This window comes from Perognathus longimembris, chromosome 8, assembly GCF_023159225.1.
Source record: "Perognathus longimembris pacificus isolate PPM17 chromosome 8, ASM2315922v1, whole genome shotgun sequence".
NCBI lineage: Eukaryota > Metazoa > Chordata > Mammalia > Rodentia > Heteromyidae > Perognathus > Perognathus longimembris.
The window spans coordinates 72,972,768-72,984,930 of record NC_063168.1 but is presented as its reverse complement, the minus strand read 5'-3'; the positions used below and the strand labels follow the sequence as shown (position 1 = coordinate 72,984,930).

General features: G+C 58.8%; 1 protein-coding gene across 2 annotated transcripts in view; it reads left to right on the top strand.

The window, feature by feature from the left end:
• Positions 1 to 3,771, top strand: part of Grhl1 (grainyhead like transcription factor 1) — a 50,036-nt gene extending 46,265 nt beyond the window's left edge. For both annotated transcript variants that reach the window (XM_048353428.1, XM_048353429.1), the window contains exons 15-16: positions 2,417 to 2,481; positions 3,579 to 3,771. In XM_048353428.1, coding sequence (XP_048209385.1) covers positions 2,417 to 2,481; positions 3,579 to 3,693 — 180 coding nt within the window. In that variant the 3' untranslated portion in view covers positions 3,694 to 3,771. The remainder of the gene's footprint in view (positions 1 to 2,416; positions 2,482 to 3,578) is intronic.
• The last annotated feature ends 8,392 nt before the right edge of the window (positions 3,772 to 12,163 follow it).

Here is a 12,163-nt window from a genome sequence, read left to right as displayed (position 1 = left end):
ATGCACCCCGCATCTCCTCCGCCTCGGGCCGGCTCCGGTCTCCCCCAGCTCTGTCCTGCCCACCAGGGCTCTCCCGGAGTTGATGGGTTGTGTCATAGTCTACTGAACTGAGTAAATCCGTGCTGGCCTATGAAATAGTTTAATCTTTCAGTTCTTGGCTAACGAGAAAATGCCACATAGCAAATCATTTAGAAGCTAACCACAGTTATTTTTCACCAAGCCAAGTGGAAAAGTTTCTTACACAAAACAGTGGCTCACGTGATGTAACGGCGATGCTGTAATTACGAGGAGACCGAGGCAGGAAGCTCACAGGCCTCGGCCAGCCAGCACCACGTAGCAAGACCAACGCAGACAGAAAACAGAAAACGCAGCAGCCGCGAGTCTGCCCTCTGTGCCCGGTCTTTGCTGCCCTGTGGGAGGCCTTGCCCAGAGCGTGTTTGAGACACAGAGCATGTTATCAGTGATGGTGGCGTTGCTCACAGAAGCTGGCAAAGGCTGCAGTCAGCTGAGCCTCACGCCCCTGGGCAGTGTCAGGAGACAGGCACAGAGCAGGGCAGTTCCTGTGCTGGCTTTGCCCTGCCTAAAAGCGGACGTCGGCACCCGTCATGTTTGCCAGCGTCCGGCCCCTGCCGACCGTAGAAACCTTTGGGGTCAGCTCCGCTGATGGCTGCATTGTGTTCAACTTGCCGGACAAATTGTGATCAGGGCCTGAGTGACACAGTGCCAAGACAATAAAAGAAGCAGAGTCACTGTGAGCTGGGCACCGGGGGCTCTCACCTCTAATCCTAGGCGCTCAGGAGGCTCAGATCCGAAGACTGCAGTTCAAAGGCAGCCTGGGTAGGAAAGTTCATGAGACTCTCTATCTGCGATTAACCACCAAAACACTGGAAGCAGAGCTGTGGCCCCGGTGGTAGAGCACCATCCTTGAGCAAAAGTACTTAAGGAACCAGCACCCAGGCCCTGGGTTCAAGCTCAGTACTAGCTCAGAAAAGAATTAGTGACACCACTCCTGCCGTGTGGCAGAGACTGCTTCATTGCAGCCCAGACCTGCGCCTGGCGAGGCGGGCATCTGGCCTGATGTGAAAAGCCCCTGCTCGTTTTATTTCTACACATCTGCCTCTAGAGCGAGGCCTTTCTATGTTGGGCCAGGGTGCTGGTGACTACATGGCACACGTCACTGCGCTTGTCAGAACACAAGGAGTGAGCTTGGGCTTGAGTGAGAGTGCTGCAGCATGGGCTCGCTGGGACACGGTGCTGGGCGTGGACAGGAAGGGGGCGTGCACAGGAGGGGGCGTGGACAGGAGGGGGCGTGGACAGGAGGGGCGTGCACAGGAGGGGGTGGACAGAAGGGGGCGTGGACAGGAGGGGGCGTGGACAGGAGGGTAGTATAATCTGCTCATTTTCCCATAAACCTCAAATCGCACTGTGAAGATAGAGAGGGGGTGTGTGTGTGTGTGTGTGTGTGTGTGTGTGTGTGTGTGTGTGTGTTTCTGGGGATTAAGCTCAGGGCCTGGGCACTATCCCTTAGCTTTTTTACTCAAGGCTAGCACTCTACCACTTGAACCACAGCTCCACTGATAGAGCCTTTTGATTTAAAAAAACAAAACCATAGGGCTGGGAATGTGGCCTAGTTGGTAGAGTGCTTGCCAAGCACGCATGAAGCCCTGGGTTCGATTCCTCAGTACCACATAAACAGAAAAAGCCAAAAGTGACCCTGTGGCTTAAGAGGTAGAGTGCTAGACTTGAGCAAAAAGAAGCCAGGGACAGTGCTCAGGCCCTGAGTTCAAGCCCCAGGACTGACAAAAAAAAAAAAAAACTAACCAGATAATCTGCTCACTTTGTCCTCATTCTAGACATTGTGTGTGTGAATGTATGTGTGCACGCCTGTCCTGGAACTTGAACTCAGGCACTGAACATTGTCCCTGGGCTTTTTTGCTCAAGGCTAGCACCACCATTTGAGGCACAGCGCCACCTCTAGCTTCTTCGGAGGTTAACTGGAGATGAGAGCCTGGGACTCTCCTGCCTGGGCTGGCTTGAACTGTGATCCTCAGATCTCAGCCTCCTGAGTGGCGAGGATGGCAGGGGTGAGCCACTGGCTCAACTCCCTTCCAAGGTGGTGATCACCCCCTCCTCCACCACATGGCCTGTGTCTTTCCCGTCTTCGTACATGTGGAGGACTTGAGGCGGCGTGATCATGAGTTTGAGCCCAGCCTGGGCTCCATAGTAAGATCGTGCCTCAGGAGGAAGAAAGGAGGGAGGGAGGGAGGGAGGGAGCAAGGGAGGGAGGGAGGGAGGGAGGGAGGGAGGGAGCGAGGGAGGGGAGGGAGGGAGCTCTGTATGTTTGTATGTGTGCCATTGTTCGTTTCTTTAAGTGTGAAGACTGCTCTTTGTAATTATTTTTCTCCATTCCTTTAAGATCTCAGACAAATACGATGTGCCCCATGACAAGATTGGGAAAATATTCAAGAAGTGCAAAAAAGGGTGAGCAGTGGTGCTTTCTGTGCGCTCTGGACGCGGCCCGTGCGGTTCCCGTTCCCATTCCCTTCCCCGAGGCGCAGGCCACGGCGAGCCTTCCTCCCCACCCTCTCGCTGGGAACGCGCTGCCTTCCAAGCTCGTCTTGCTAGATGGTTTGGGGGTTTTCTTCCAAGTACAATTCATGCTTGCTCTTCCCATGCATGGCTGCTTGAAGAGGCTCCAGAAGCTGGGCGCGTGGGAAGATTCACGAAGGACATCGAAACCAGCACCCCGCTCAGACTGGGCCGGGGCTGGACTGGGCTGGGCTGGGCCGGGGCTGGGCTGGGCTGGGCCGGGCCGGGGCTGGGCTGGACTGGGCCGGGCCGGGCTGGGCTGGGCTGGGCTGGGCTAGGCTGAGCTGGGCTGGGCTGGGCGCCTCACCTGCTGCTTCGTCTCATTTTCCCACCGCGTTTCAGAGCTCTGTGACTCAGGACGCCCGGGAGGCCTGTCCTAGCCCACCGAGGCCGCCTAGCTTGCCACGGTGCAAGCCAGCTTTGCCTGGCTCCAAAGCCTTTGTCCTTTCCACTCGAGCATGCTCCCCTGCGCTGTGTTCTCTAGCTAGAGAACATCACCTCTGTGCTAGGAATGAGTATTTCTTGTTTCTCTTCTGTTCTGTTTGTCTTACGTGTCTGTGCTATTTGGCATGAGTTCGCAACAGTATAGCATAGGGACTTTTTGGCTTAATCTCAGCCAAGTCCTAATTGCAGCTCTGGGTTTGTGGGCGGAGCGTGAGGCTGAGGTGGTCCCGGCGTGGAGGATGCCGTCAGACAGGGCCACCGGTCAGGGGCGTGGCTTCAGGCCTGGTGAGGGGATTTATCGATAAAGCTTTCCAAAGCTGCATGGTGAACGCTCTGTAGGCTTCCGGGGGATTTTTACTGGGTACCATTTACTGAATGGTTACTCCATGCTGGAGAAACGAGACGGAATTTTCCACCTGCTATGTTCACCCTGGTGTAGGGCTGTCACCCGTCCTCTCCTCCCCGGTGTTGTCGGCCTTTGGAACTTGGCCCGCCGGTGAGTAGGGCCCCAGCCAGTCAATGTGTCACCTCGTGTCTCGTTCCAGGATCCTGGTGAACATGGATGACAACATTGTGAAGCATTACTCCAATGAAGACACCTTCCAGCTGCAGATCGAGGAGGCGGCGGGCTCGTACAAGCTCACGCTCACGGAGATCTGAGGCCTGCGCCTGCGCAGCCCCGCGGGGGGCTATGGGGTCCCCTGGACCCGGCAGTGCACTGGGCCAGCAGAGGCCCCCACGCCCCCGGCAGGCCGTGGCGTGGCGTGGCGGGGAGGAAGTCCCTTGGCCTTGAAGACGGAGCCGAGTGAACGTGTCCCCCTGGTGGCCTTTGGACGACAGAGAGATCCATAGACGATTGTGCGTGAATTTCTAATATATTTAGGAAATGAAAAGTGAAAACGCTTATCCCAGGACTTGATTGGCTCTGGGAAGCTTTATGCTGTGGGCTGTGTTGTGTATAACACTGTGGGCCAGCCGCCTGGTCTCTCCCAGCGGGATGGGGAGGGCACGAGGCCTGGCTTTGGGGGCTCCGGGCTCCTCGGCCCCACTTTAACTCTGACTGCCTCGGGAAGTGGGCACAGCCCCTAAGGGCAGGACAGGGGCCAGGCTCCCCCGCCACTTCTCACCCGACCATGTTTACTAAGCGGCCTGTGACTGGAACCTTCCTTTGCAACTCCCTTGGATATCTCGGCTGCCTTCCTTATGAAGAACATGACTGGGTCATAGTGTGAAATGAGACAAAGCTGCATTGTATATAAGTGCAATATCTTTTTGAAGGTCTGTGTCTGTAAATGTGTATATATGTGTCTGATACAAATATATAATATATAAATGCGGTGTCTGTGTACCGAACGCGAGGTATACATGAGCTTTCCCTGGAAGACTCCCTAGAGACAGAGTTAAGTTATTTCTGGTAATGCGGCTCAAGCAGATACCATACTGTATTTTACAGTACTGTGTTTTCTCCCTTGCGGAACTGTCCCCTAGCCTAGCAAGGCCTCAGATGACAGGGTGTCTCCTCTGAGTGCTGTCACGTGTCTGTTCTGTTTGAAAGAAGGATGTGCCAGGCGCTGGCTCACGCCGAGAATCCTAACAACTCAGGAGGCTGAGTTCTGAGGATCACAGCTCAAAGCCAGCCAGGGCAGGAAAGTCTGTGCAACACCAAAAGGCCAGAAGTAGAGCTAGGACTCAAGTGGCTGAGTGCTAACCTTGAGCAAGAAAGCTCAGGGACAGAACCCAGGCCCCGAGTTCAAGCCCCAGGACTGGCACAAAAGAAAAAGGAAGGACAGACTGCGGAGGCCGGCAGTGCCATCCAGCGGCCACGGTGCCCACCCGCGCTGGCATTCCCCGTGGGTGTCTTCCTCCTCTACTTCACTGCGTGTCAGAGCTTCCGGGCTTGGATCGCCCTCGGGCACGTTAGCCATTCTCGAAAGCATTTATGAATTTGCGATACCACTGTGGCAGGGGACTGTTTTGTATACATGTTTAAATATATGAAAATACTTAATGGTAATTTTACAAAAGATATACTGTAACAAATAAAATCACGGGTATCTTTAGGTTTAGGGAACTAGAATAGGCCATCTGTTTAGGCAGGATCGCTAGTTATATTCTTAGGTTAAAATACTCCAATGAAGTATGTGAACTAGATTGCTGGTTTTCTAAGCTATCCTGGGACACGGGTCATATAACGATATTTTATGTTTTGTGTTACAGAATTGATTTTTTTTGTCTTGCTGGTTTTCAATTGTATCATTGAAGATGTATTTTAAACCAAAGGGATTAAATTTTATATGTCTATTTCCTAATATGTCACTTCCTCTCATTCAGCGGGCTGACTTGGTTGTTTCCAGGCCGTCTCGCTGCTGGCCCGGGCTGGCCTCAGTCTCCCCAGCGCCCGGGCTGGCCTCAGTCTCCCCAGCGCCCGGGCTGGCCTCAGTCTCCCGAGCGCCCGGGCTGGCCTCAGTCTCCCCAGCGCCCGGGCTGGCCTCAGTCTCCCCAGCGCCCGGGCTGGCCTCAGTCTCCCCAGCGCCAGGTTTGCAGGTGCGCTGCACCACACCAGCTGACTCTTCCATTGGTCAGTCAAACAGCACTGGAGAGCTTAAAATATTAGAGGCAAAACACACTCTCTCCTTGTTTCCTAGGCTAATTTTTCCTTACAGCTGTCCAGAATGAGCCAAGGAATTGATCAGCAAAAGCCTCCTTACTAACTCTGCACTTCTTACCAAAAGCTAACCGCTGAAGATGAAGATAAACAGTGCTGAAAACCCTACTGCTTTCAGCTTTTAAAAGCCTAACAGAGCTTGATACTAGTGGCTCCCACCTCTAATCCTAGCTGCTGAGGAGGCTGAGATCTGAGGATTGCAATTCAAGGCCAGCCTGGGGAGGAAAGTCTGTGAGACTCTTTATTTCCAGTTTGCCACCAGGAAACCAGAAGTGGAGCTGTGGCTCCTCGTGGTAGAGCACTAACTTTGAGTGAAGGAGCTCAGGGGCAGCACTCAGGCCCCGAGTTCAAGCCCCTAACCACCCTCCCCCCCCCCCCAAAGAAAAGCCTAACAAAATATTTAGTTTTAAAATCACTAGGTTTTAAGTCACTAGAATTTCTAAGGTAGCTGTCCTGAGCATACTGAGGTAATCCAGGCCCTAGATGTAATCAGAAGACATCAAAATGCGCGTGCGCGCACGCTCGCACACGTGAGCATGTATTGACTGGGGCTTGAACTCAGGGCCTTGTGCCCTTGTTCAGGTTTTGTTTTTTTGCATGTCTAGGGGCTTGGGCGCCGTTTCTGAGCTTCTTTTGCTCACGGCTAGCACTTGGCCACTTGAGCCACAGCACTACATCGAGCTTTTTCTGAGAGTCTCAAGGACTTCCTGCCCGGGCTGGCTTCAAACTGGGACCTTCAGATCTCAGCCTCCTGAGTAGCCAGGATTACAGGCGTGAGCCTCCACTGCCTGGCTTATTTAGCCTTTATTTGCTCAAAGCTGGTGTTCTACACTGGAGCCACCGCTCCATTTCCAGATTTTTGCTGATTGACTGGTGATAAGGGTCTCTTGTCTACCCAGGCTGGATTCAAACCAAGATCCTCAGCTCTCGGCCACCTGAGTAGCTAGGATTTACAGGTATGTCACTGTATTTTTACTGAACACATCCAATTAATGACTCACTTGGCTGCAAGATTTCCTGTGCCGTTTTCCTTCCGGTCCATGGGCTGCCGGTCCCCGCTCTGTGTGCGGCTCGGGCTCCATCACTAGTGGCTCTGCCATCTTGTCACAGGAGCCAGAGGCTGGTGACGGCTGCTCTGTGGGATCTAGGCCCCGTGGCTTTGCCCTGAGGACAGTGACCTCCCCTGGAGCCAAGACTGAGTTAGGAAGTTCCCCCACCCCCACCAGGGAGGCCGTGTGCCGTCCAGTCTTCCAGGGCTCTAATTAGAACAAGAGCTTTGCCCTTCCTGAGCTGGGACGGCCATCTCTTCCTGCCCTCAGACCCCCAGACTCCTGGTTCTCAGCCCCTCCAGCCCTGACCAAAGCGCACGGCCTTGGCTCTGACCCCCCTCACCCCCATGTCCCCAGCACGGGCCTCGGGTCTTCGGAGTAAACAGCCGGCATGGCCGCACTTCCCTGCCTCCGTAGCTGAATGCGGTTTGCAGGAGCGGCCTCTCCTTATACACATAGTGTACGTGTGTACACTAAGTGTGTGCTGTATGTACACGGGTGCGTGTGTAACGTGATTGTGGTAGACCCCTGGTATCCACAGCACGGGGTTCCCAGGAGATCCCTGGTGCGGGGAACAGCGCATGGCCGGGAAGCAGAGCCGGCGCGCTAGTCAGTGAGCCTGTTACACATGGAAACAAGCAGGAGCGATGCACGCCTTCACGCCATGGGATTCCACACGTGGTATAATTAACGAAGCATTTGTTAGTACTCTTCCTACTCGGTTTTCTCTGGAGCACCCCAGCTAGTCACCCCAGGTGAGAGGACGCTCTTTCGGGGTGAGTGGGCTCCCTCCTGGCCCCCGTACTGGACAGTGCCTGGGGGTCCCGGCCCCTAAGCGGGGAGCTCACTGGGTAGCCGCCTGCCTGGAGGTGGCCCAAGCGGGGTCCCCACGTCCCAACGCCCGACAGACCCCATGACCGCTGGCCTCCCTCCTGCCCGTCCGTGTAGACAGCAGCGGGGTGCGAGCCCGCCCCGGGCCGCGGCTTTGTCTCTGTTTGCAGGCGCGCCGGCCGCGGGTGCCTGGCCATCTGGCCGGCAGCCACCTCGCTCCGCGGCCGCCTTCCCCCCACTTGCGGCCCGGCCTCCAGGGGACCCCAGGCCTCTGAAGGTCGTGGGAGTCACGTGCTGCGGGCACGGGGCCCTGGGCTCCGCTCTGTCCCGCGTCTGGGCTGACCCCGCAGAGAGCAGGGCCCCTGCTGGCCTGGAAGCCTCCCACCCCACCCCCCGCCCCCCGGGTTGGGAAGGGTGCTGGCCCTGGTGCCCTCAGGCTGAGGGACGGCGCTGCTGGCCTGTGGCCTTGGCCCGGTCTCCATCAGACGACTCCCAACCGAGACTCCGACCTCCGCCCCCCGCTGGTGCCCCCACCACCATCGCCGCCCCCCCCATGTCCATCCCCTGCAGGGGTATGGGGGGCCTCCTTGCCACGCCCCGTGTTAGGAGGAGGAGGACTGCGTGCTGGGCCACAGCCGGTTCACAGCCTCCGCGTGAGCTGTGGGAGCGACAGGGAGCCGCAGCTCAAGCCAGCAGGGGCGCGGGGCACGCAGAGGCCCAGCCACAGTCCCGGCGCCCCCTCCACCCCCCCCCCCGCCTCTGCCTCCCCTGGGCGCCCTGCAGGCCACGGCTGAGAGGGCGGGGGCTCCCCGCAAGAACCCACACACGAGCGGGCGCCTCCCGAGCCGGGGAGGGGCGCCGAGGGCGGTTAGAGGACGGCTGAAGCTGGGGGGGGGGGAGGGGGGTGACACTGCCCTGTGTGCCCCGTTAACACAGCCGGCCTTGGGGCTCTGCAGCTCACACTTGCTGCCAGGCGTGCAGCCACACTTGCTGCCGGGCGTCTGCAGCTCACACTTGCTACCAGGCATCTGCAGCTCACACTTGCTGCTGGGCGTGCAGCTCACTTGCTGTGGAGGTGTCTGCAGCTCACACTTGCTGCCGGGCGTGCAGCTCACTTGCTGTGGCTCACACTTGCTGTGTCTGCAGCTCACACTTGCTGCCGGGCGTGCAGCTCACACTTGCTGCCGGGCGTGCAGCTCACTTGCTGTCTGCAGCTCACACTTGCTGCCGGGCGTCTGCAGCTCACACTTGCTGCCGGGCGTCTGCAGCTCACACTTGCTGCCGGGCGTGCAGCTGGCCGGAGCGAAGGGCACGATGAGGACTTTGGTGCGGGGCACTGGAGGCCGCTTTGAGCCGTGGAGGAAGGGGCTGAGTGCGGGCAGCACAGACAGGAGGCGGCGGGGGGAGGGGGCGAGGAGGGGGCCGGGGCCAGGGTCAGGGCCAGGGACAGCGGAGACCAAGGACTGGCCAGCATGGCAGCGAAAAGGCAGCTTTGGAGAGTGGTTTTCCCCTGGGACAACGCTCCTGTGACCTTCAGCCTCTCCCCAGAGGCTGCTGACCTCCGGCTGCCGGCTCCACGGCCTCCCCCAGGCCCCGGCCCAGGACTGCCCCCCCCAGGGCGAGGCCCCGCCCAGGAATTCACCCCCAGGGCGAGGACGGGACCAGGACTGCTCCCCCCGCCCCCCCAGGGCAAGGACAGCCAGGCCAGCTCGGGCTGGGAGGGGGCAGCAGGAGCTTCTCATTTCCAGGAAGACCCAACCAGCATGCTCAGGAGATAAGGCCTCGGCCGCAGCCCCCTCCCGCCGCTGGGGGGCGGAGGGAGGAACAGGAAGGGGGGGAGGCCCAGCACCTCCACTGTCTGACCCCGCGCCCACAGGGCAGGGACGGAGGCTCCAGCACCTGGGGCCGGGAAGCTGCTCGAGCACACGGCAGCCTGCACAGGGCACGGACCGTGTGTGCGCGCGCGTGTGATGGACATGTAGTGCATGTGTGCATACGCGCTGCACCTGCAGTCTGTGTGTGATGTATGTGTAGTATAGGTGTGTGGTATGCGTGTAGTACACATGTACGTGCGGGATATGTAGTATGGTGTGCATGTGGCATGTGTAGCGGACGTGTGTGATATACATTGTGTGTGATAAATGTTCGATGAGTGTGATGTACGTGTAACGTGTAATATACACGCAATGTGCACGCGTGTGACGTGCATGCGGTACATGTGCGCAGGTGTAACATATGGTGTGTACATGTGCTGTGTAATGTCATGTGATGAGTATGCAGCGTGTATGTGTGTGATATGTGTGTAGTGTACTGTGATGTACGTGTGTGTGATGTGCGTGTGTGTGGACTGGCAAAAAAAAAAAAATAGCACTAGCTACTCAGGAGGCTGAGATCAGAGGACCATGGTTCAAAGCCAGACCGGGCCAACAACAACAACAAGCCCATGAGACTCTTATTCCCAATTAACCTACAAAGAGCCAGAAATCGAGCTGCAGCTCAAGCCCCGGTACCAGCGCACAGCAGAGAGGAGAAGAGGCTGAAGGTGTGATTCAAATGGGGGAGCCCCTGCCTAGCAAGCAGGGGGCCCTGAGTTCAAACCTCAGTACACCAGGCAGAAGGAAAAGGAGGGAAGGAAGGAAGGGAGGGAGGGAGGGAAGGAGGAAGGGAAGGGAGGGAAGGGAAGGAGGGAAGGAAGGAAGGAGGGAGGGAGGGAGGGAGGGAAAGAAGGAAGGAAGGAAGGAAGGGAAGGGAAGGAGGGAAGGAAGGAAGGAGTGAGGGAGGGAAAGAAGGAAGGAAGGAAGGAAGGAAAGAAGGCAAATGCCCCACTACCACCCCTACGCCAGGCCTCTGGTGTGTGAATTCAGGATGTGGACAAGCAGTTGGCTGGTCCAGCCTTCCCGCCTCAAGTCTGCACCATGCACACACCACAAGCAACCTAGGGTGATTCTCATGGTGGGGTGGCTTTGGCTCTGGCTCCCACCCTGAGTTCCTGCAGGGCAGGCAGAAGGAGGGGCGGTGAAGGCAGTGAGCCCTGCTGGGCACTCACAGGGAGACCCTGCCCCCCGCCCCCCGCATGCCGGGGGACCTAGCACAGCTCCTCAGGCGGCTCTTTTCCTGAGCTCACCTGGCTGCGGAGGAGCGCGTCCAGCCCGCGGTAGCCCCTCCGAGGCCGGGCCCCTCTGCGGCCTGGGCTGCGGAGCCGGGCAGGATGCAGGAGAACAGGCAGGAAATGGCGATCATAGCAGGTGGGCTGAGCACGCGGCTGGCCCCTCATGGGGATGCCGAGGCCGGCACTGCGTGGAGGCTGGCATCGGGGCCTCACGGGGAAGATGGGGGGCTCCTGGGCAGAGGGAAGCAGCTGCCACAGCTGACCATCAGTCTTCTGGTGCCAACAAAGCCCGTGGCAGAAGGGCTGGCTGGCCGAGGGCACGCGCTGAGCGGGGCATTGCCTTCCGGTGGTTAAACTCCCTGCTGGGTCGGGAGGCTGAGCGGCTTGAGGCCAGCCCTCCCCGAGGCTGTGTGACTCACGGGGACAGTGCCACAAGAGCAGAGACCTGTGTGACTCACGGGGACAGTGCCACAGGAGCAGAGACCTGGCCCTGGAGCGGGCAGCCCAGCAGATTTCTGCTCAGGCCCCCTGCAAGGACACCCACAAAGTCCCCCATGTAATGCTCTCCCCCTCCCCCAACTCTGCCCAGCCTGGGGCTCCCTCCGCGGCTGGCCCTGCCACCCTGGCTGGGCTGCCACCAGCCCGGCACTGGGTCACTGGGGAAGCCGGGATGGCAGCAGGCCCAGTGGCCGCGGGCTCCTTCCAGGTCAGGAGGTGGTTTGCGTTGCTGGCCAAGGCCCTGCCCTGGGCTGCGTGTGGGACAGTGGTCCGGGGGCGTCTCCTCTGAAGGGTGGCGGGGTGGCGGGGCAGCGTGGGCCAGGGCACGGGGAGGGGTCTGGAGGCCGAACTGCCGGCCCTTGCCGCGAGATGGGCACCGGGTGCTTTCTCCCCCTGGGCCTCCATCTTCCTCTCCGCTCCTCCCTCGCTCGCTCCCGTTTGCGTGCTGATCCCTGAGCCGGAGACCAGCAGGGTGTCAACAACTCTGGGAATATGTTAGAGATGCAGACTGTCTAAGCCTTGCCCGAAAGCTGGGTCCCCAGCCTGGGCCCCGACGCTGGAGCGGGTCCTCGGGCTCCTTCTGAGCTCTCCTTGATGTGCTGTGCCAAGTGAGGAAAGGCGAAGGCGGAGCAGATGGTGTCACGCGCAGCAAAAGCTCACCTCCTTTCCTTGGCTGGCTGCGGGCTACCTGTCCCTCAACGCTCGGCTCAGATGTCCATCCCAGGCCAGCAGGAGTAGGGAGGTCCCTCTGCTGCCCGGGCCGGTGTGGCCCTTGCTGGGTGGGACTTCCTGTTGCCCATGGGCACTCTCAGGCAGAGAAGGGGTCTTGTCCTCCCAGGGGCCCGTCCCCCCAAGCAAGCGGGACCGTGGCTGGCTGTGGCCGAGGACGGGACACACAGGGTTTGGGGCACGGCAGGGGGAGCGTCCGCGCTGGGCCTGCTCGCCGGTGCTCTTCACAGCCCCACGGCTGAGTCCCAG